We start from the raw sequence: 24,040 nt of genomic DNA, 5'->3' as shown, positions 1-24,040 counted from the left end.
CCAGACTCTGAGCTCCAAGCTGTCAGCACAGAGCTGGATGCAGGGCTCGAACCCACGAACCATGAGATAATGACCTGTGCCAAAGTCAGATGCTTAACCAACTGAGCCACCCAGGTGCCCCTAAGAGGTGTTTTTTTGTTTTTTTTTTTTAAGGAAAACAGAAAAAATACAGGAGCAGAGGGAACAGTAAAGACATCATACAGCTTTGGAGTTAGGGCACAACAGTTTTTAAAAGACTTAGACAAGATACCTTGTGTAATTGCAGTGTGTTAGGAATACAGTGAACACAGCGTCCAAGGAGAGAGAGCACAGGTCCCGGTGAAAAGATCAGGAATCAGAATAACATGAGATATTTAGCAGCAGTACTTGTGTGAGGAAACAGTGGGGCAAGGCCACCTGGATCCAAAGAGGAGCTTATTTTAATGGTCTAAATCAAAATTTTAGTTGTTGCTTGATTGATGTTATTTGTACACACAATCTGATTATTCAAATAGTTCTATAAGACTTTTTATTTAATAGCAACCCTAGGGGCGCCTAGTGGCTCAGTCAGTTAAGCATCCAACTTCGGCTTAGGTCATGATCTCACAGTTTAGGAATTCAAGCCCCGGGTTAGGCTCTGTGCTGACAGCTCAGAGCCTGGAGCCTGCTTCCTCTCTCTGCCCTTTCCCTGCTCATGGTCTGTCTCTCTCTGTCTTTCAAAAATAAATAAATGTTATAAAGAATTTTTTTTTCAATAAAAAAGAAATGGCAACCCTGATACTCCCCTGCCCTGTTTCCTACTTCTCAGAAGCAAATATTTGAGATTACGTGAGATGTTGATTTCACTTGGTGTTTATCTGTGTCTCTAAAAATTCCATGGTTTTAGGCATTCCCTGTTGATCTTCCCTGAACAAGGTGGCTGACTCTTCCCTCTTCGTCTCCTCACTCCCAGAGTTCTCGCTCCCTGTCGGTCCTGTTTTTGGCTGGGCATCAAGGATAATTTCATTTCCTTTTTGCTGGTGAAACATTTTGTTTTTACCCCAGAGTTGAACATTGTCCTCATCATCTTTTTGTTTGTTTTGATAACTTGAGATGTAATTCACTTACCATAGATAGAAGTGGCCCATTAAATATGGTTTCCGGTAGTTTTTAGAATATTTACAGAGTCATGCAACCATCACTCCAATTGTAGAACATTTTTGTCACCCCAAAGTAAAACCCTGTACCCATCAGCAGGCACTCTCCAATTCCTCTCAAGCCTTATTAGTCCCTGGAAACCACTTACTTTCTGTCTGTATGGATTTGACTCTTCTGCACATTTTACAGAAATGGAGTCATACAATGTAAGGTATTTTGTGTCTGGCTTCTTTCACTTGGTATAATGTTTTCAAGGTCCATCCATGTAGTTTTCTTTTTATTTTAACTATCTATCTATCTATCTATCTATCTATTTATTTATTTATTTTGAGAGCGAGTACGTGTGAACAGGGGAGAAGCAGAGAGAGATTGAGAATCCCAAGCAGGCTTCATGCCCAGCACAGAGCCCAATGCAGGGCTTGATCCCATGACAGTGAGACCATGACTTAAGCCTAAATAAAGAGTCAGATGCTTAACGGACTGAGCCACCCAGGTGCCTCTTGTTTTGCCTTTAAAAAAAACCTGTATTGGGGGCACGTGGGTCACTCAGTCGGATAAGCATCTGACTTAAGCTCAGGTCATGATCTCACATTTTGTGTTTGTGCCCATGTTGGGCTCTCTGCTGTCAACACAGAGCCTGCTTCCGATCCTCTGTCCCCGTCTCTCTCTGCCTTTACCCGACTCTCTCTCTCTCTCAAAAATAAACATTAAATTTTTTTAAATAAATTTAAAAACGTATATACTTAAAAAAATGTTTTATATGTCTTTTTCAGATTTTTTTAACATTTTTACTGATAAAACCTATGTACCATAAAATTCATCACTTTTAAAGTCTTTTTTTTTTTTTTTTTTTTTTGATAGGGAGAGCAAGAGAGAGAGAAAGAAAGTGGCAGAAAGAGGGGGAGAGAGAATCCCAAACAGGCTCTGCGCCATAAGCACAGAGCCCGACGTGGGGCTCAAACCCACAAACTGCGAGATCATGACCTGAGCCAAAATCAAGAGTCAGCTGCTTAACTGAATGCACTGCCCAAACACCCCAAAATTCATCACTTTTAAAAGCATTCAAGTCAAGGCGCCTGGGTGTCTCAGTCGATTAGGCGTCTGACTCTTGATCTCGGCTCAGGTCATGATCTCACAGTTTATGAGTTAGATCCCAGCGTCTGCCTCCACGCTGATGGTGTGGAGCCTGCTTGGGATTATCTCTCCTTCTTTCTGCCCCTCCCCTGGCTGTGCGCATGTATGCATGTGCGCTCGCGTGCTCTTTCTTTCTTTCTTTGTCTCTCTCTCAAAATAAATAAAAAATAAAAGCGTACAAGTTAACCATTTTTTTTGTAAAATTTACAGAGTTCTGTAACTATTACCACAGTGAATTTTAGAACATTTCCATCGCCCCCAAAATATCTCCATGTCCGTCTATAGTTACTCTTTGTTCCCTCCCCAAGTCCCAGGCAACCAATGATGTATTTTCTGTCTTATAGACTTGCTTTTCTGGACATGTCCTATAAGGTGAATCATACCATTTGTGTTCTAGCTTCTTCCACTTGGCATTATGTTTTTGAGGTTTATCCATTTGCAGCCTGTGTCAGTAGTTCCTTTTCCTCACCAAATTTTCCATTCTGTGGGTAATGCTACATTTTGTTCATCCATTCACTATTTGATGGGCTTTGGAGTTGTTATCACTTTGTGAATAAAGGTGCTGTGAACATCAGTGTGTAAGTTTTTGAGGGGACATACGCTTTCATTTCCTTTGGACAAATACATAGATAGAGGTGGGATTTCTGGGTCATATTTTAAATTTATGTTTAACTTTTTAAGAAATGGCCAAATTGTTTCCCAAAGTAGCTATACATTTACATTAAAAAAAGTCCTTAGCAGAACAAATCTCTGTCCTAATTTCCCCTGAGTTGTAGCTCTATCACATTATTTTGCTGGAGTGATTTTGGAACCTTCTCTCCTGGAGCCCCCTGTCTTCACCTGTCTGGCTTAGTGCTGGCAGGGCCTGCTGCCCACTTTCCCAGCTGTTCTCTTGGGTCTTCTCTTCACCATCAGCATGGGAGAATCCGTAGATTTCTCCCTCATGTCTGTCTGCCTGTCTCTTATGTTAGATCCTGTTTTTTGGTTTCCTGTTTTGGTTTATTCCCTCATTTAAGTAATGTAGTGCCTTTAAAAACTTCTACAGAAAAGGAACACAGAAGACAAAAAGGTTTTGATTCCTTGCTTGCCTGTCTGGAAATGCCTTTATTTTACCCTCATACATGGTAGATTTCCCTGGATTTAGAATTACTAGCTAAAAATAACTTTCCCAGGGCCCCTGGGTGACTCAGTCAGTTAAGCCTCTGACTCTTGATCTCAGCTTAGGTATTGATCTCAGACAGGGTCGTGAGTTCAAGCACCACATTGGGCTCCACACTGGGTGTGGAGCCTACTTAAACAAGTAAGTTTCCCTTACAATTTGGAAGATCTTCTTCCATTTTTACAAGCTTTCAACGTTGCTGATGGCCATAATTCTGGTTCTTTGAACCAAACCTGTTTTTTTTTTTTCTTGGAAATTTTGAGTATCTTTTGGTACATTGTGCTGGCCACTGAGGTGTTTTCATTTTAGAAACTCCTGTCTCTTTAGGGAAAGAAAACACTAGTTTTTTTTCTCTTCCATTTATCTACTCTTTCTAGAACTGTTTTTGGAAATTGGAGCTCACGGACTTATCTTCAGTTTTTTCAGTCTCCAATTTTCTGTCTCTTTGTCTTCTTGTTTTACTTAGGAAGCTTCTACTTGCACCACATCTTTTAACAGGTTTTCATTTTTGCCATCATGTTTGCATTTCTAGAAGAGCTTTTTCTTTGGTTGGGGGGTTAATGTTGTAGATATGTTCCTTTTTAATAGCATCCCAGGGGCCCTTGGGTGGCTCAGTCGATTAAGCGTCTGACTTTGGCTTAGGTCATTATCTCATAGTTCGTGAGTTCGAGACCTGCATCAGGCTGTCTCCTGTCAGCATGGAGCTGCTTCAGATCCTCTGTCCCACTAGCTAGCTCACTCTCTCAAAAATAAACATTTCAAAAAACAAAATTAATACATCCCATTCTTGTTTTATGGATACGATATATTTTCTCATTTTGAGTATGTTAATGGCATATTTTTGTTTAACCATTCCATATGAATTTCTTCTGTGTTGTTTCCTCTACAGTTTGGTGTCTGACTTTAATTTGAGGGCTCTCCTCAGGGGTTGGTGGTCCTTGCCTGTCTACTGTGTGTGGCAGAGAGACTGAAAGTTCTGTGTTCTTGGGCCCATCTGGACAGTGGACTGGCTGGACTGTTTCATTGGGGGTCTCCTCCCCTTTGGGACCTCTATCTTGGGCTGGCTAGATTTTTCCATAGCGAAATGTTCCAATCTGCCTGGAGGCTGGGGTTCTGGGAGCTTAGTGAAGGAAGAGGGGCTAGGAGTCTGTCCTCCCCATCTCTAAGTACAGAACCCTGACTTTACCAAGAGACCACCTGTTTGACTTTTTCATCCATAAATCAACCATCTGCTGCTGGGGTGAGGGAGGGACAGGGTTACCTGAGCACACCAAGTATCGGTGATAAGATCTGGGTGTGTCAGCTGCCTTCTTCCTCTGACTTTTAAGATGAGAAATTTCAGGTCTATAGAAAAGGTGCATGAGTAATACAGTGAATGCTCATATTGCCTTTACCTGCATTCACCAACCCATAGCCATTTGCTACAGTTGTTTTCTCCACACGTTTTTTTCTGAACTCTTTTGAGAGTGTATTAGTGACATCATGACATATTACCCCTAAAATGTATCTGTCTTCTGAGAATGAGAATGATCCCATAACACAATACACTTTTCACATGCAAGAAACTTTACAATACTATTATCTTATATACAGTTAATATTGAAGTTTTTCAGTTGTCCCCTAAAATACCTTTTACAGTTTCTTTTTCTTTTAAATGCAGGATTTATTCAAAGGTTACATATCGTTATTTCTTGCCATCTTTATCTGTTAATCATGAAGTGTCCCTAGCCTTTAAAAAAAATATTATTCACCTTTTGGGATGAGCACTGGGTGTTGTATGGAAACCAATTTGACAGTAAACTTCATATATTGAAAAAATAAATAAATAAATAAATAAATAAATAAATAAAATATTATTATTGATCTCAACATGGCATTGACTTATTTGAAGAGTCCAAGCCAGTTGTTTTATAGAATGTCCATCAGTATGGACTTGTCTGTTTTCTCATTATTAGATTCAGGTGAGACTTTTTTTTTAAGCAAGTTGTAAAGTGACCCATCAGGGCACATGAGGTCAGTTTGTCCTATTATTGGTGATGTTAAGTTTGATCACTTGATTAAGCTAATGTTTGCCAAATTTCACTACAGTAAATGTTTTTCCCCCCTTTTGTAATGAAAAGTAATCTAATGAGTAATCTGCCGAGTGGTATTCTAAGTGTTGTCCAACCATCATACACTCAGTTGTTTTAGCTTATATCGATGGTTCTTACCTGAATCAGGTGATTTTGTAATTCTATACGTACTCCACTTAATAAATTATTTTATAAAGATCTTTCCTGTTTCCTGGCACTATAAAACGTTCCAGGTTCATCTTGTAGCTTTCCTGTCCCAGACCTGGACTCAAGCATTTCTCTAAAGAGCCCTGTTCCTTTCAGTGAGGAATGGTGTTTAGAAACCAAGATCTGAGTGTTAGCTGTGCTCATCGTTATCTGGGCATTATAGCTTCTAGGCACTTCTTTCAGTGGATGAAGCTAGGGAATCTTTTGTTAAACAATAAGCTCATATTTACTGACACTTCCAATTCTAGTCTATACTAAAGTTCTTCCTTTCCTCCTCCCATCTCATGTTTTTTATTTCCTTTCTCCCATGGTAAGAACCTTGGTTCCCAACACTATCCATTTGGCCAGTCTTAAAATATTTGTAGTTTTGGAATTACTACTCCTATACCACTACCAAGAACACACCTACTAAGTAAATTCCAGGATTTCTTTATAGTTCTTTATGTTATTAGTTTGTTTCCCACTGATGGGGTATAGTCAGTTCTCAAGTCAAAGTCACTAGTATTCATTCTTTTTTTTTCCTCTGGGTGATGATGTTAATATTTCATCCTGTTTATATTCAGTTGTAGAACTTTGCCTCCTCATCTTGTTGATTTAATTTGTTTTTTATTTTTTTGTATTGAGATATAATTCATGTCCCATAAAATTCACCTCTTTAAAGTATACAATTTCATGTTTTTTAGCATAGTCACAAGGTTGTGTAACTGATTTATTTTTAGAATATGTAAAACATAAACAAGATTCAGAAGTCATAACTATATATAAACATATATTTGAAAGTTCTCAATAGGGGCACCTGGCTGGCTCAGTCGGTAGAGCATGTGACTCTCGATCTTGGGGTTATGAGTTCAAGCTCCATGTTCGGCATAAAGCCTATAAAAATACATACATACATGTATACATATACACGTTGAAAAAAATTCTCTTTCCTTTTCCCTTTGCCCTGTTGTTCCCACTCACATCCTACAGGTAAGTAATTCCATTCGTTTCTAGCTTACCTTTCTTGAGTTTGCTTTTGTTTTGTTTTACAAAAATAAGCAAATATATGTATACTTTATTTCCTCTTCTTTTTCTTTGCCTTTCTTACATAAAATATCTTACTGTGTGTACTCTCAATGGTGTGTTTTTTTGTTTTATAATATTTTCTATTTTTTAAATTTTATTTTTCAGTCTTCATATTTATGTATTGTTTAATTTACATCCAAGTTAGTTAGTGCAACAGTGATTTCAGGAGTAGATTCCTTAATGCCCCTTGCCCATTTAGACCATTCCCCCTCCCATATCCCCTCCAGCAACCCTGTGTTTGTTCTCTATATTTAAGAGTCTTTTATGTTTTGTCCCCCTCCCTGTTTTTATATTATTTTTGCTTCCCTTCCCTTATATTCATCTGTTTTGTATCTTAAATTCCTCATATGAATGAAGTCATAAGATTTTTGTCTTTCTCTGGCTGATTAAATATTTTTTAATGTTAATTTATTTTAGAGGGGGGCAGGGGCAGAGAGAGTGGGCAACAGAAGATCCAAAGCTGGCTCCTTGCTGACAGGAGACAGCTTGATGCGGGGGCTTGAGCTCACAAACTGTGAGATTGAGACCTGAACTGAAGTTGGACACAGTCAACTGAACCACCCAGGCGCCCCTCTTTTTTAATTTAACAAAATACCCATAAAGTCACTATATTAATTCATAAAGATCTTTTTCATTCTTCTTTACAGTTGTACTGCACTCCATCTTAGAGACGTACCATACTTTATTTAACCTCCTACATCGTCGTCACCAGATTGTTCTTGTTAGTCTATGACTAAATAAATGTGATGCCACAATAAATAACCTGTACATATGTCTCCCCCCCGCCTTTCAAATTGTTGAAAGTATATCTTCACATTAAGTCTTAAATATAGGATTGTTGGGTCAGAGGGTCAGTGTGTATGTAGTTTTGCTAAGTATTGCCAAATTCCTTACTTTTTGTTCTTTTTAAAAAAAATTTTAATTGAAGTATAGTTGACATGTGATATTATAGATGCCTTACTTTTCTACTTGCCCACCTATTGGCCTAGAAGTTAGCTTTCTGGGCTCAAATAAGTTGAGTGATTTGCTTCTAAAAAAACCAAAACAACAACAACAAAAAAAAGTTTTGAGACTGACAAATGCTAATAAACAGGATAGGATCCTTGGACAACAGGCACAAATTGAGATCATCCCCAGGCAAATTACAATGTATGGTCACCTTCTTCAGCTAATTATTACTTCTCTTTTCCAGTTTTTACAACTTTACCATCTTCTTTTCTGTTTGTCCTTGTGACTATGCCTTTTTAAAAATTCCATTACTGTTGTTTTAATGAGTTTCAGGGTAGACTAGAGGTGAATGAATATGTTCATGTAGTTGGATATCTCTAGAAGCTTCAAAAATGTTATGAACCTGGGAGTTTTACATCCAGAGGAACCGATCATGCATGAGAATGGAATAAAGACATTTTCAGATATGGAAAGATTCAGAAAAGTTGCCCTGCCCTTTCTTAGGAAGATATGTCTTGTGAAAGGAGAGGGTAAAGTAGAAAAAAAGGTGACCAGGGGGTCAGGAAAGAGGGTCCAGTACAGGAGGACAGCATATGGACCCCTAGGATCACAACCATGCCCCAGCCCATAGAGCAGCCCATTCAGACTAGTGATAGACAGTAGGGAGTAGAGGAGGGGCTTCCCAGGGAACAGTGGAACCAGGAGATTCTGATGTGATGTTTTAAGTGTTTAAATTTTTTATTGCTAGCCTTTGTTATTTGCTCTAGCAACTGGAAAGAATAGCAACAGATATGCCAAAACCTAAGCAAATTTGAAAATTAATGCAGATAGGGCACCTGGGTGGTTCAGTAAGTTAAATGTCTACTCTTGACTTTGGCGCAGGTCATGATTTCACAGTTGTGAGATTGAGTCCCAAGTCTGGCTCCACACTGGGCATGGAGCCTGCTTAAGATTTCCTCTCTTCCTCTCCTTCTGACCCTCCCTGCTTGCACATGCACTCGCACTCTCTCTCAAACTAAACTAAACTAAAATAAACTAAAATAAATGCAAATATTAACTCCAAGACAAAAAGGAAGTTATAGAGAAATGAAATACCTTGTATGCTTTTTGGCTCACGGGTGAAGAATACTTCCATTATTCCACTAACTTTAATTATGCAATTAAATTTTACTCTGTTGGGGAGGTGGGTAAGAGTGTATATGAGCTAAACCTGTACCTGTCCTAATATTAAGTCAATGGACAACATTCAAAATTGATAAAACTGGAAATAGCTGGGTATACCTATTATTAAAAATATGGACACATTGGGGCACCTGGGTGGCTCAGTCGGTTAAGCGTCCGACTTCAGCTCACGTCACGATCTCACGGTCCGTGAGTTCGAGCCCCGCGTCGGGCTCTGGGCTGATGGCTCAGAGCCTGGAGCCTGCTTCCGATTCTGTGTCTCCCTCTCTCTCTGCCCCTCCTCCGTTCATGCTGTGTCTCTCTCTGTCTCAAAAATAAATAAATGTTAAAAAATATATATTTAAAAAAAATATGGATATAAATATCAGAAGAAACAAGTAAAGGAGATGCCTTTAGGAAATGGGATTAGGAGCAGGGGACTGGGAGGAGGGGAGGCATATCTTGTGATAGACAGACATAAGAATTAAGACCTGAGGTGAGGATTCCTACCAGGTCATTCTGCTTCTGCCATCTCTGTGCTGGCAGTTGAGACCCACAGCCACATCTTGAGTGTGTCATAGGACTGTCTGATGGCTTCAGCTTCTGTCACCATCCTTAATGGAAGGTAAGGCATATTTTTCTGTGAAGTTGTGCCTGAGACATTTGTGGACTCTTGAAAATGGGGGAGGCAGATTTTGAACTTGGAACTGACAGGGTTGTATTTTGCAGTTATTCTCTGTGTTGAGTTATATATTGTCCACATGGGTATAAAATGAGAAAACATAAGTCCTCATTTGGTATTCAAAAATTAAAAAAAAATTTTTTAATGTTTGTTTATTTTTGAGAGAGACAGAGTACAAGTGGGGGAGGGGCAGAGAAAGAGGGAGACACAGAATCGCAGGCTCCAGGCTCTGAGCCCGATGTGGGGCTCAAACCCACAAATCACAAAATCATCTCCTGAGCCAATGTTGGAGGCATAACCAGCTGAGCCATCCAGGCGCCCCTCGTTTGGTATTTCAAAAGCATAGGTCTCAAAACCTTGATAGAATGGAGACAAAGATGGTGGTCCTGGGGCTTGCCCACTGGCAAACCTTTACCTCAGGAAGATTATTAATAAGCTCTGTGACCCTGGCTGGGAAGGAAAAGAAATGTAAAGAGTATATGACATAATGGAAATACCATTCAAAATTTTATATTTTTAGGCTCTCTGATGTTAGAAATCCTCTTTTGGTAAGCAAGTGTTACTTGACTTACCTATATCTGATTTTTTTTTTTTTTTACCATGTTTTGGTATAAAGGAAAATGACATGCCTTGGAATGTCCACCTGGACACTAAAGAAGCTCTGGTCTGTCTAACCCTTTATTTGGAGGTTACAAGCTCGTCTGGACCCTAATGCCACATTTGAACAAGTTATGTGTTCCTAGAAACACAGAATCACTCACATTTTGTCCTCTATTTACAAATAACGAACGTTGGGAAGCAAGCATTGCCACTGTTTGCCCTGACTCAGTTTCCCTGTTGGACTCGCGGCTCTCCTGTGGCCCCCTGAGCTCTCCCTTTGAGGCTTTTGCTGGGAAAGCAGGAAACTTAGCATGCCCAGGGGAGCAAGAGGGGGCTTTCCTGAGCCCCCAGGGCACATAGGACTGTGCTGCTTGGGAAGATGGGCAGAGACAGGCCTCTAGTGGCCGGTGGCTGGGTTGTGAGGTGGGAGGAAGCTCAGGTCCTGTGGACATGGAGGAAGAAGAGGGCTCACATTTCCCCTCTGTTTTTTACTTCTGCTGTGAAGCAAGTCTCATAACACTTCTGAGTATACTTTCCCATCTGTAAGACATTTCCCTTTCCCTCAGCTTTTTTAGTACCGGGTCAACCATGTTGGCTTCTCCTTGCTTCACGTCTCCTTCCATGCACTCCCATTCTGTCTTTGGTGGCCAGAGCTGTTCTGAAGTCTTAGCAAGGACACCTGAAGAGAGCAGAACACAGATGGCAGCTTGTGGTGCAGAGAGTACCCTTTTCAAGATCGCAGGCTGGGCTGGGGACTGGAGGCTGGGGTACACACTCAGACTCTTCCATTTCCAATCACAGGACGTAAGTATACCCACGGCCAATTGCTGGATGGAAGAGAAGGCGGGCAGAGTGTGTGACCTCTCTGTAAATGGGGACAGGATCATCCACTGTTTTGCTCACTGCTGGATTCCCCATGCCTAGGAGAGTGCCCTAGGAGATTGAAGAGGAGAGGAAGGGAGAGGGAAAGTTGCTTTGTGTTGTCTGCATCTGAAAGCAGTTCTTGGGGCTGACTGCACATACATCAGCTCACACCTGCCAACTGGTCCTAAGAAGAAACGCTGTCTGTGGTTTGCAGAAGGAAATCTGTGTTGTTAGAGGTCATCCTAAGGGGTCTATGAGGATGTTACTCCAGTGAGCTCTGTCTCCTCCCCAGCTGCACCCATTTCTTGCTTCTCTTGGCCCCCAGGACACTGGGAAGTCCCTTGTCCACGCTGGTGGGTTCCCCTAGTGGCACTGAACAGCTGAGTGATGAGGGCATGGCTGTGGGTGATTGACTGTGAAGAGAAATAATAGAAAAGAGAAGGGCTCAGAATTGCCACCTGAGCAAGCAGGAGAAGCCTGTTCAGTGCAAAGTGGCTCCCCCCATCACCACTTGGCTTTCTGGGGACTTCCCTAAGCGTTTTGCCTGTTTCCCCATACCCCGTCTGCTGTCAGCCAGCATCCAGGCCCCAGCAGCGCACTCTTACCCTTTCTTTCTCTCCCCACCCTGTGCCCCAGATTCATGTGTCTTTCTGTGAGCATTTTGGTCTGTCCTGTACTGGGTGCTGCTGTGCTTGGTCTTGAGCAGAGGCCAAGACACAAAGTGGAATCGCAGGTCTTGCTTGTCAGGGCAGACAGAGGGAGACGTGCATTTCAGGTGTAGGGAAACATGCACTCACCACACCCACACTTGTCCTCAAGCTTGTCCTAGACGTGTCCGCCTTTGGCCTTTGCCCAGGCTGTGCCCTCTGCTGGGAAGCCCTTCTGTTTCCCTCTGTCCCTATCTCCAGTCCACCATCCCCCAGAAGCCCAGTGTGGTTCTCCCCACTCTTGTGCCTGCCTCCCAGGGAGTCAGGGGATGCCTGTTGTAGCACTGCCCTCTGTCAGAGCTGCCAGTCTCCTGCTGGGAGTGACAGTGCTCAGGATGTGGATGGGCCACTCCAGTCCTGGAGAGCCAATGTCGCCCTGAAGAGAGCAGCTGCAGCACATGGATGGCAGCAATGAGGTCATTGTGTTGGCAGTGAGGTTGCACCAGGGGCCTTGACTGTGTTTCTGCTTTATGGCCTTGCCTTGCGTTGAACTTATCTCAGACATTGGTAGCACATTTATTGAGAGAGATTTGTAATCTGATGGCTCCTGATCCCCATCACATGCCTGGGAAGGGAAATACTTGTATTGAATATTTAGTGGGGAAGGAACCAGAGCTGCTAGGGCTCGTGACTTACCCAGGGTCTCAGAAGGAAATAAGGAGGAGCACACACACAGAGACTTGTAAACAGGTTGTTCTGTGGAACCTTTTGTAGGGTAATGAAAAAATGCAAACAACCTGAACTTCGAACCATTAGGGGATTATAATTAAATCCATTCACAAAATACTGTGCAGCCATTAAAGGTGATGTTCTTAAGCACTTTTAGGAATATGGAAAGCTATTTATAGTCTTAAGCTTACAAGGCAAATCATAAGATGGAGTGATGTGATCCCAATATTTTTAGGGATTTATGTAAAAAGAAAAGACTGGAAGGGCAGCAGACCTTAGCATAGTAACAGGTTATATATTTTCGCTTTTCAAACTTCGCATTTCTTAAGTATTTCACGTGTTATTTTATAATGAGAAAAAATACAGTTTATTTATGAAAATAACATCAGGATCTGTGACATGAGCAAAACCAGATAGCTGGAGGAGCTTCAGTCAAGTGGGGCACCATGGAGTCAGGGAAGGTGGGTTTGCAGAAGGCCACCTGCACGCCATGCCCAGGTCCCCCACATCCTCTGCCTCAGGCTGTCTGGAAGCAGAGCAGGCCTCCTTCTGCATGCAACCATGCAGACCCAAGTTCGACACTATCTGTCCTGACCTTGCACCAGGTGTCCTCACTGTGCACCAAGATGCCCCCATGCGGGCAGAGTGGAGAGGAATGTGGCCCAGGTGAGATGTTGCCTCTGACTTTCCCGTTCTGTGCCTCGGGTACATAGCTTCATGTCTCTGCATCACCCCTCACCTTGAAGAGGGGGGAGAGTGGTACTCTCTGGATGGGAGACCCCACCCTCCCCAGAGAGACTGTGGAAGCACCGATATGTGAATTGCTAGTAGACCGTGGTCCATAAAACTAGAACTATTCCTCATCCTCAGCTTCCTGTTCATACTTCCAGCTGCACATGAGGGCCTGTGCCAGGTGGCCAGGAGCCAGGCAGGAATATCAGAAGGCCCTGGCCTTGAGGCCATGAGAGGCACCAGCAGGCAGGTGCATAGACGCCTATAAAATCTATGAAACCTTGCTGCTCAGGCCCAGTGCAAGTAATGCAAAGGAGGGTATCACACAGTGTTTCCATCTTCATACTAAGGAGAGGCTCCCAGGCCATTGGAGTGGAAGGGGAAGCCTGGGCTCTGGAGAGACCTCTCCTCCCCGCCTGCCTGCCATGAACTGGAGCTGCTGAGGGATTTTCAGGAGGATTGACTAACCCTGTGCTGTGCTAACAGTTGCCTGTTAGAAAATGCAATGAAGGAGAGATTTCATTTCATATTAGTAATAACAAAAAGAATAGTTTCAGTAAGAAGTGCATGTGACCCACTGGGCCTGAGCAGCAAGGTTTCGGATTTTTAAAGAACAAGTGAATAACTGGAATACGTGCTACCTCCCACCTCCAACCTGGTTTTCCCAGCCCTGAGTAGGCGGGCTACGCTGGGCTTTATCTTGGCACTGGCCACAGAGAGCCACTTGAGACTGTGTGCCCCGCTGCTGCATGAGCAGTGTGTACAGCCCATTTCTCTTCTTGCTTTCAGAAGTGACTGGAGAGTCGCGTCCTTACCATGGGAAGGAGGCTGTGGATCCGCGGCCAGGCCGGGCCCGAGGCAACGACCCCAAGCATTTCCATGCGGTGAATGTGGCACAGCCCGTGCGCTTCAGCAGTAAGTTGCAGACCTGCCCTGTCTGGGACCTAAGCCTTACTGTCCAGCATGGCCCCTTGCAGCCCCTGGCTGTCCTAGGGCCACTTGCCTGGATGAGGGGTGTGCCTCCTAAAATGACCCTTCAGGGCGATCAGCGGGCATCAACCTCCTTTGATGAGTGAGGCTATATGGTGACCCAGCCCCTGAGTGGTGAAGCCATGACGCAAACCCAGGCTCTGGAACCAGGCTGCTTGTTTCCACAAGCCAGCTGCTTTTTGGGGTTGGACTATGCCTGCCCTTTGGTAGATGGAGAAACAGGCTCCGAGAGATGAGGTCCAGCTGATGGGGTGGGAAGACCCTACCTCTGTTGTTAAACCATTTTGGAAGAGACTAGTTATTTAACGAACTTCCTGTAACGTTAAGATTTTAAAGGAGCATTACAAGATTAAAGAAGGATGAAAGAAAAACCACACCGAAACCCCCCTTCTAAATAGGCATGATGATATGTGTAGGTACGACACGCCAGGACAGGAGGAACTGACATGTGATGTGTCCACTGCAGTTGGCCATGTTAATACCCTTCCCACAGACACTCAGCGCTGGGGAGCATCTCAGAGCCCAGCCCCCGTGTGGTGCCTTGGTTCTGTCTGACAGAGACTGAATGGGCTAGGGGCAGGGGCCAGCCATCCCATAAGCCCTGATAGTGTGCCCGGCGTTGGTCCTTAACAGCTGTGAACTGCAAGGTTCTCGTGGTTGAAGGGACATTGGGCAAAGCTTGGCAAGTGAAGAAACCGAGGCTCTGAGAGGTCAGCCTATCCAAGATCACACAGCCAACGGGAGCAGTGCCAGGATTCAGCCCTGTGGAACCCTGACTCTGTCTCATGCTCGCCCTTTTCATTGCTTACCTGTTTTCTTTTGAACAGGAATACTTCCTTCTATCGAGATAATAATTCCATAAATTTCAAATGATTAAAAAAAGATGAGCCAGTAAAAAGTAATGTTCCCTCCATCCATTGCTCCCAGCCACCGACTTCTGTCCCCAGGGTTTTTTTTCCTGGACCCATCCCAAGGTGGCGGTGGGTGAGAAGCTAGAGTGGAAGCCTGCCCTACTGCTCACCAGCCGAGGTGCTTGACCTGTGCACACCTCAGTGTTTCCACCTCTAGCCCACTTGGAGGGAGTGTGACAGGTGGAACACATCACATGTTGGGGCTTAGGAACTGCTGGTGATCTTCCTGCCCCTCAAGCCCATGCCACACAGCAGACATATGCTGTGCACACTGTTTACCTTCCAAGCAGGGATAACTCTCAGGGTTGGCTCCTGGTCTACAGTGAAGAGTCCTCCTGCATGCTTCTCAGTATGTGAGCAGGCCCTCCCCAGTGGGCAGGTGGCGCTGTCCCCCTCTCTGCATCGCAGCAATGCTGTGGCATGCCTCCTTGGCTACAGGCCAGCACTGCCATTTCCTCTGTTGTAATCTCTGTACCTTTGTTAATAAGTTACACACACATAACGCTCTTAAGTAATAAAAACATGAACATCTATCTTTCACAAGTTTTACTAGTTCCACAGGATGTAGATGCATCAAAAAGTTGCATTTTGTTAACAACTGGCTTCATTGTTGTTTTTGTTTGTTTGTTTATTTACTTAAAGAGAGAGACAGGGAAGGGCAGAGAGAGTCCCAAGCAGGCTCTGCAGGATCAGTACAGAGCCTGACATGGGGCTCGAACTCACAGACCACAGACCATGACCTGAGCCAAAATCAAGAGTTGAACGCTTAACCAGCTGAGGCATCCAGGTGCCCCAACAACTGACTTTGTTAAAAAGTATTATTCTTCATCAGTGTGCACTTAGGAGGTGGGTACTCCAGCATTTGAAGGTTATAGAGCCTTCTATAAGTTCTATATAGGTCCCATTATTTCAGTGGCATTTCTAGCTCTGACCCGTGAACTTGTGTTTTAGGGGAGTGCTGGCCGGTACCCACATGAAGAGAAAAGGAGAGCTGAGGAGTGGGCTCAGGAAGCAGTGTGCTTGCTGGTGGAGTGGCCAGAGCTGTGTGTTGGGTCAGTGAGGGTGGTGTGGGCCAGGAGCTTTTCTGCTGGTTCCTGCCAGGCCTTGCAGTGAGCTGGCCTGGAGAGATCTGCCGTCTTGTCAACCAGACTTCATCTGAGAATGAAATCCACTTTACCAAAATGCATTCAGCAGCCAGTCTTTACTGCCAAGTAAATCAAAGGCCTTACAGAAATGAGATGAGTCCCTGAATGTACTTGTGCATCAGGCTGCATCTGGGTCTTAGAGAAACTTACATTTCACAGCATATGTGGTCTTACAGGCAGAGGTTACCTCTTGACCCTCAGTTTCTCTGTTTTTTTTTCTGGGATGATTTCTGACCTTTGCTCAGATGCAGCATGTCTATTTGCATTTCAGAGGAGGATCCTAATTTAGGGGACAACTCCCCTCCCGCCCTTCATGTTTCCTAGGGAAGTGCCCAACAGGATGGCACCACTATGAAGGCACGGCCAGCTGCTACCGGGTCTACCTGAGTGGAGAGAACTACTGGGATGCCGCGCAGACCTGCCAGCGCGTGAACGGCTCCCTCGCCACCTTCTCCACTGACCAGGAGCTGCGCTTCGTCCTGGCCCAGGAATGGGACCAGCCAGAGCGGAGCTTCGCTTGGCAGGACCAGCACAAGTGAGTCCTGAGGTGGGACCCAGGGCCTGAGGTCAAGCCTCCACCCAGCAAGCCGGATACCCACCAAGGACATGGTTTCTGGCCGCCCATTCCACTCCTCAGCTTTGCTGGCAGCCGGCACTTTGGGGAAGAGTTTCCACCCACTGGAAACACATAGAGATCCGGGGTTTAGAGCAGGCATCAGGGTGATGTTGGGAGCTGTCAGAGGTGCAGGGATGGGCTACCACATTATGTCACCTCGGGCCAGCCCCGTTAGTTGGCTCCCATCCACGGGTTCAGCTGCAGCGGTGTCAGGAGGAGCTGTTTGATGGACTTCATGGGCCTGGCCTGAGGGGCATGCAAGTGGGTAGGGATCTTGGAAGTATCCGAGAAAGTGGGCTCTGTCAGGCCCTATGCTCAGTGCTTCCATGGGTGTACTTGTTCAGTCTTCCCAGAAACCATAGGCCAGTGGGTGAGAAGACAGGCCCAGGGTGGGTGCACACCTGACTGCGGGTACCCATTAGCTGGGGTGTGCCCGGGTTCCAGCCCAGGCCGTCTAGCTCCAGAGCCTGGCTCTTGTCCCCAAGGCTCTGTGACACTGCAGAAAGTGTGGAAATTGTAGCCAACTGCCAGCATTTCCCAGGCCCAGAGTTTAAGGGTTTTGCTGGAGGGCAAGTGTGTGCCAAGGACTGTGGTGTTCTTCCTCTGGAGTTGGTGTCATACTGCCCCTTCCATGCTGCTGGGGGTCAGGGAATGGATTGTAGGGGTCACCAGACAGCCAGTGCTCCCTCCCAGGGATGCCACACTGCCGTAGGAGCACGATGACCATGGCAGGTGGAGAGTGAGCCTTCATTTCAAGACCCTGCCTAGGTTTGGCCTCCACCATTACACACTGTGACAAATCATGAGACCTTGCCATTTTCCTTCTACAACTACACAGTGAGAAAAAATAACTTCTAGATCACAGGATGATTGTGAGTCCATGGAGAAGTGAGAAGGCTCAGCCCACTGGGTAGAGAACTCCCCATCTCCCCAGGACAGGTGTGTGCATGGCAGTAGGCTGAAGGGACAAGAGTGGTATCAAGCCAGGGCTCCCACGGTGGCATTGGGCTTGCTGATAGGCATCCCCAGGACTGTGGCTGGAAGGCTGGGGTGAGAGGCACACACTCAGTGGGTGGTTGTGGCAGTCATCCAGGTCCATGTGCACGGCCTTCTCAGTGCTGTGATGTGCATGCTCAGGAGCGGGCTGCAGGTCTGTGGGGAGCTGGCTCTGAGCAGAGACCAAGCGGGAGACCACGAGCATGGTTTTACCCAACACTGCAGTGTAGACTCACGTGGGCTTGTGTTTTATTGAGATGTAATTCACATACTGTAAAATTCACCCCTTTAGAATGTACTGTTCTGTGGTTTTAGGTTATTCACAGAGTTGTATTCATGAGGCTGTATATACACCAAGAATAAGATTGGTCTTGCTCAGAATGTAAGAACTTTACTCGATCAGCCAATAAGATTAGTCTTGGCAGGAGTTACCCAAGATACAGCTTTTTCTGACCTGTGAATTTATTGTTTAGAATTTTAATGCATTTTATTAAAATTAAGCTTCAAAATTTTAAAAAATCATTAATGCTTTAGAAGCTCAGGTTTTTTTTAAGTTTACTTATTTTGAGAGAGAGAGAGAGAATGAAAACGAGTTGGGGAGAGGCAGAGAGAGGGGGACAAAGGATCTGAAGCAGGCTCTGCAATGACAGCAGAGAGCCTGATGCAGGGCTGGAACTCACAAACCGTGAGATCATGACCTGAACCAATGTCAGACGCTTAACCACTGAGCCACCCGGACACCCCAGAAGCTTGGTATTTTAAAGGTCAATATAACTGTAAGATGCCCACACTCACACACAATCCATGGCTGTTTCCCTGCTGTGCTGAGATCTCCTGCCTTTCTGCCCTCCTGCAGGTTGTGGGTTGGCTATCAGTATGTCATCACCAGCCGGAACCGCTCCTTAGAAGGCCGCTGGGAGGTAGCGTTCAAGGGTAAGTCTTCCTGGTCTTTCAGAAGAGTTGCTCGGTTTGAAATTGGGGTGGAGGCATCATCCCGACTAGGGGGTATTGCTGGGGGCTCCCCATCCTCTCCCCAGCAGTGCCTGGCCTGTATGAGTGCCTGGTACAGGGCTCATGGAGAGGGGAGGGCCCTGGATTGCAGGGAGCATTGTGATGTTGGGTAGGTACCCCAAGGCCCTTCTTTCAGGCCCCATGTGGGGGCTGGAGCCTTCTCCAGATTTTCCATTTTCTCCATTTTCTCTTTAAGTTAAGGACTGTAGTTTGGATATAAAAATGAACGTACAGAGTGTATAGCTGATGTGGACCAGAGAGGGACGGATAAGCCTCTAGGATAGAGACATCCAGAAGTAGAATCCAAACTGGAAGGAAAGCTATCAGGGAGATGGAATTAAAATAGATTGTGTGTGAGGGGTGCCTGGGTGGCTCAGTTGGTTAAGCATCCGACTTCAGCTCAGGTCATGATCTTGGTTTGTGAGCTCGAGCCCCATGTTGGGCTCTGTGCTGACAGCTCAGAGCCTGGAGCCTGCTTCGGATTCTGTGCCTCCCTCTCTCTCTGCCCCTCCCCTGCTCACACCCTGTCTCACTCTGTCAAAACTGAATAAACATTAAAATTTTTTTAAAATAGATTGTGTGTGTGTGTGTGTGTGTGTGTGTGTGTGTGTGTGTGTGTGTGTGTGTTGCTTTACGGATTTTATGCTGAGCTGCTTGAAAACACCAGTGTAACATAAAGGAAAGCATATCTGCTATGGGCAGCTGAGTCCTGCCCCCTGCCTGTGCCTTCTTCTCCTGCCCCATTGCACTGGCACTGGCAAGTTTCTCCCAGGCCCTGGCTGTGGCCTCTTCACTTGCTCCCTGAGCTATGTTCCCCTACCCTGTCCCTTGTCAGGCCTCATTTTTGGACTGTTCTTTGGGCCTCTGGTTTGAACTTGGGTCTTGTTCTTTTTCCCCAAACACATCCCAGTCCCACCATGGATGTCTTCGGTGTCTCTGAGAAGAACAAGTGAGGAATGGTGGTCCCAAGGGACCCCACACATCTCACTCTGTCCACCTCACTGTAGAGTCTGAAGGGGCATTGAACTCAGAGCCCACCTGGTTCCCAACCTGAGTGGCTGTGTGGCAGGTGACCGGCTGTGTCTCTACATAGAATGATTGGTGAAGGCACAGACAGTATTGGTGTTCAAAAGCCCCAGGCACCTGGCTTGCCCAGAGAGAGGCAGGGTCCCACGGGGCAGAGGTGCTGAGCCTAGCAGCTGGTAAGGGGCAAGGAGCAGAGATGGTGAATGCAGAGGCCCCAGCAGAGGGGCCTCACCTACCAACCTTTGCTCCTACTAGGGAAGTCACCCCATTCTTGTGTCCTCCAAAATAGCCTACTGTAAGCATGTCCCACATTTGCATTCCCAGAGTTTGTGAGTTTAGATCTCCCACCAGAGTGGAGACAAGTAAATAGCTCTTAGATTTCCAGGCCCAAGAGTCTCCATGTGCCTTGCAGTGGATAAATCTAGTAGCTCCTCATTGCCCTAATCAGAGCCATTGGAGGCGAATCCTAGGCGAAGGCCCATTGCCCTGGCCGCAGCAGAGGGCACTTTCCTTCAGGACAGTATAGACACTCCTGGACACCACTGTCTTCTTGACACTAGTGATTAAAAAGTGGGAGATATGAGTCTGCATAGCATGACAGCATGTTCTGAACTGGGAGCCATGGGACCCTCATCTCATCCCTGGCACGAGAATGAGAGGCCCCAGGTAGGCTCTCATGGCTATGCTTGTCTCGATGGCTCCACTGTGGCATTCGAAGAGCAAACCTGAAATTTAGAAAAAATGTGTGTCAACGCTGGTGGCAGCGGCTCAATGTGAGAGGGACCCGAGGCAAGAGTGAGGCGCCCACACGGACGGTGCTGTGGCCCTGATGTCCAGCAGTTCTGCGTGGGTGCAGCATGGTATTAGCTGCATGTACCTGCCGCAAGTGGACCTGGAAGATCTGTTCTGGATTTAAGTAGTAGCCACAAAATGAATATGTGGCTAAAAAAGCTTCCTCTACTACAAGATAGCTGGCCTAAGATACTTGACACCACTCAACATCATTTGTTTTGGGTTCAAAGAAATTAAAAAACAAAACAAAAACACATAAATCCAAATGTAGCACATGAATTCTTGTTTTTTTAATTTACATCTAAGTTACTTAACATATAGTGTAATACTAATTTCAGGAATGGTGATTCATCACTTACATATAATAACCAGTGTTCATCCAAACAAGTGTCCTCCTCAATGCCTCTCACCCCTTTACCCCTTCCCCCCTGCCAGCAACCCTCAGTTTGTTTTCTGTATTTAAGAGTCTCTTACGGAGGGGGAGGGGTGCCTGGGTGGCTCACTTGGTTAATGTCCAACTTCGGCTCAGGTCATGATATCACCACGCATGAGTTTGAGCTCCACATTGGGCTCTGTGCTGACAGCTCAGAGCCTGGAGCCTGCTTCAGATTCTGTGTCTCCCTCTCTCTCTGCATCATCCCCACTCACACTCTGTCTCTCTCAAAAATAAATAAACATTAAAAAAAAGTCTTATGGTTTGTCCCCCTCTGTGTTTTTATATTATTTTTGCTTCCCCTACTTTATGTTCATGTGTTTTCTATCTTAAATTCCATGTATGATTGAAGTCATATGATATTTGTCTTTCTCTGACTAATTTCGCTTAGCATAATAGTTCCATCCATGGTGTTGCACGTGGTAAGATTTCATTATTTTTGATCACCGAGTAATATTCCATTGTATATATGTACCACACCTTTATCCATTCATCAGTAGATGGACATTTGGGCTCTTTCCACACTTTGGCTGTTGTCAGTAGTGCTGCTATAAACATTGGGGTGCATGTGCCCCATCGAAACATCACTCCTGTATCCTTTGGATAAATACCTAGTAGTGCAATTGCTGGGTCGTAGGATAGTTCTATTGTTAATTTTTTGAGGAACCTCCATACTGTTTTCCAGAGTGGCTGCGCCAGTTAAATGTACCACAGTGGATTCTGATGCATCCCAGATTGTGAAGGGAGTTATAAAAACTTCAGTGGACGGTTAGGGAAGCTGAGTCTGGATTTGTAGTGGAGATTGACTCATGGATTTTCAGAGGTGTGACCATAGCGTTGTGCTGTGGACGAACGTGCAGGATGAGCTGCCGTGATCCAGGAGAGAGCTTCAGAGCTTCATAGGGGTTCACTGTGTTCTTCCCTCTGCTTCTGTGTCTGTTTGAAAGTGTCCATATTAAAAGCATCTTAAAAGGTTTCTGCTAAGAAACTGCAGCATGAAAAGAACACTGAAAACACACCCCCAGCAAACACGACAGTGGCAGAACCCCCACTTCTGCTTGTGAAAGGAGCTGTTTGCCAGATGCCACCTACTGCAGCTGGGCCTGAGAAGTTGGCCCAGGGATGATGCATCACAACAGCAGTGGGAAGTAGATTTAAGTCCTTTGTCATCAATGGCAAACTTACCCCAAAGAAAAGACTATGCCTAAGAATATGAGTGAATGGCGGTAGGAAGCTACCACGGGAAGATGTTTAAAAATACTCATTTCAGGGCACCTGGGTGGCTCAGTCGGTTAAGTATCCAATTCTTTTTTTTTTTTAATATTGATTCCCTTTTTTTTTTTTAATGTTCATTTATTTATTTTGAGAGAGAGAGACAGCAAGCAGGGGACAGGCAGGGAGAAAGGAAGACAGAATCCCAAGCAGGTTCTGCACCATCAACATGGAGCCCATCTCAGGGCTTGAACTCGTGAACTGTGAGATCATGACCTGAGCTGAAATCAAGTGTCTGATGCTTAACTGACTGAGCCACCTGGGCACCCCAAGCATCTGATTCTTGATTTCGGCTCAGGTCATTATTTCACAATTGAGCCTTGTGTTGGACTCTATGCTGACAGCTCAGAGCCTGTTTGGGATTCTCTCTCTCTCTCTCTCTCTCTCTCTCCCTCTCTCTCTGCCCCTCCCCTGCTCACGTGTGTGCTTACTTCATTTACATCTTGTCCAACGTTTTTCCGAGTTTTGTAAGTATGTGTTGTGTATTGGCACAGTGGTGCTCACAGAGTGTTACCCATATATATGCAATTCTTCACCAAGTATGCAGGTACTCCACTCTCCAGTTGCATTTTTAAAAAAAATTTTAATGTCTATTTTTGGGAGAGAGAGAGCACAAGCAGGGGAGGGGCAGAGAGAGAGGGAGACACAGAATCTGAAGCAGGCTCTGGCACAGGGCTCAAACCCACGAACCGTGAGATCATGACCTGAGACGAAGTTGGACCCTTAACTGACTGAGCCACCCAGATGCTCCTCCCCAGCGCATTTTAAATTTGGATCTCTGCTTGTGAGAGAGGCCTCCTCCCACGGCCTCTCCCTAGGGAGGGAAGCTCTGGCTCTGGCTCTGTCTGCATAGCCCCATGCCAGGGTTCTGAGACCCTGACACTTAAGTCAGCACCCAGTCCTGGCATGCCCTCCATGGAGGCTGAGAGCGGCCCCTGCCAGAGAACATGGGGTACCATTTTTATAACATTGGTGACAAAATTTGAAAACAGATCTGTGTTGTCTAAAGGGAATCATCCCCATTTTCCCATAAGCCACTGCGCAGGGCCCAGTGTCATTTCAGTTTCAGGTTATTATATGTGATACTTATTTTTAAATATAAAAATGGAAGCATACTGTGGGTTTGATGTGTCCACGTTGTGTGACTTGCTTATTGAAGACATGCTTAGCGTTGGTACCTTGACCTCATTATCCCCCTGTCTCAGCATGTCCAACTCTAGGGGCTCACTTCTGTTACAGGCCAGGTCCCTGAGTCCTTCTAGCAAAGCAGTGATCTTGTGAGTGGTGTGCGATGCCCAGCGCAAGCTATGTCACTCCTCCCGTCCATTCTCTGCTCCCATGTTACTGCTCTGAGGTCTACCTTCGTCTCCAAGCTCCAGCTTTCTTTTTTCTTATAGCAACTGTGATCTTCTGACTTCACATATACTTTACTCATTAGGTTTGTTAGTCATCTGTTTCCAGCCTTTATACCCCCACTCCAATGTGAGCTCTGCAAGGCAAGGATCTCTGCCTCCTGCTGTTGCCCATTGTACCCCGAGTCCCTGCTTACGGGGTGGGCCCTGCTGGTATTTGTTAAATCAGTAGGGGATGTGATTAGGAGGCTGTGTTAGATGCCTGGGGCTGCCCAAAGAGAGTTCGAATTTCTGGCTTAACACAAGTTTACTTTGTCACAGTTCTGGAGGTGGAAGTTCAAAATAAAGGTGTCAGCAGGGCTGCCCTCCCTCCAAAGGCT

General features: G+C 45.3%; 1 protein-coding gene across 6 annotated transcripts in view; it reads left to right on the top strand.

Moving 5' to 3' along the window:
* Positions 1-24,040, top strand: part of DGCR2 (DiGeorge syndrome critical region gene 2) — a 97,693-nt gene that overhangs the window by 47,338 nt on the left and 26,315 nt on the right. For 3 of the 6 annotated variants that reach the window (XM_053206334.1, XM_053206332.1, XM_053206333.1), the window contains 3 exons: positions 13,906-14,033; positions 16,480-16,697; positions 18,631-18,707. In XM_053206334.1, the coding sequence (XP_053062309.1) occupies positions 13,906-14,033; positions 16,480-16,697; positions 18,631-18,707 (423 nt within the window). The remainder of the gene's footprint in view (positions 1-13,905; positions 14,034-16,479; positions 16,698-18,630; positions 18,708-24,040) is intronic. The other 3 variants (XM_027049630.2, XM_027049635.2, XM_027049632.2) reach the window with 1 other exon arrangement.

This window comes from Acinonyx jubatus, chromosome D3 (genome assembly GCF_027475565.1).
Source record: "Acinonyx jubatus isolate Ajub_Pintada_27869175 chromosome D3, VMU_Ajub_asm_v1.0, whole genome shotgun sequence".
NCBI classification, from domain to species: Eukaryota; Metazoa; Chordata; class Mammalia; order Carnivora; family Felidae; genus Acinonyx; species Acinonyx jubatus.
Note: the sequence above shows the minus strand (reverse complement) of the source record. Positions and strands in the feature narration are given on the sequence as shown.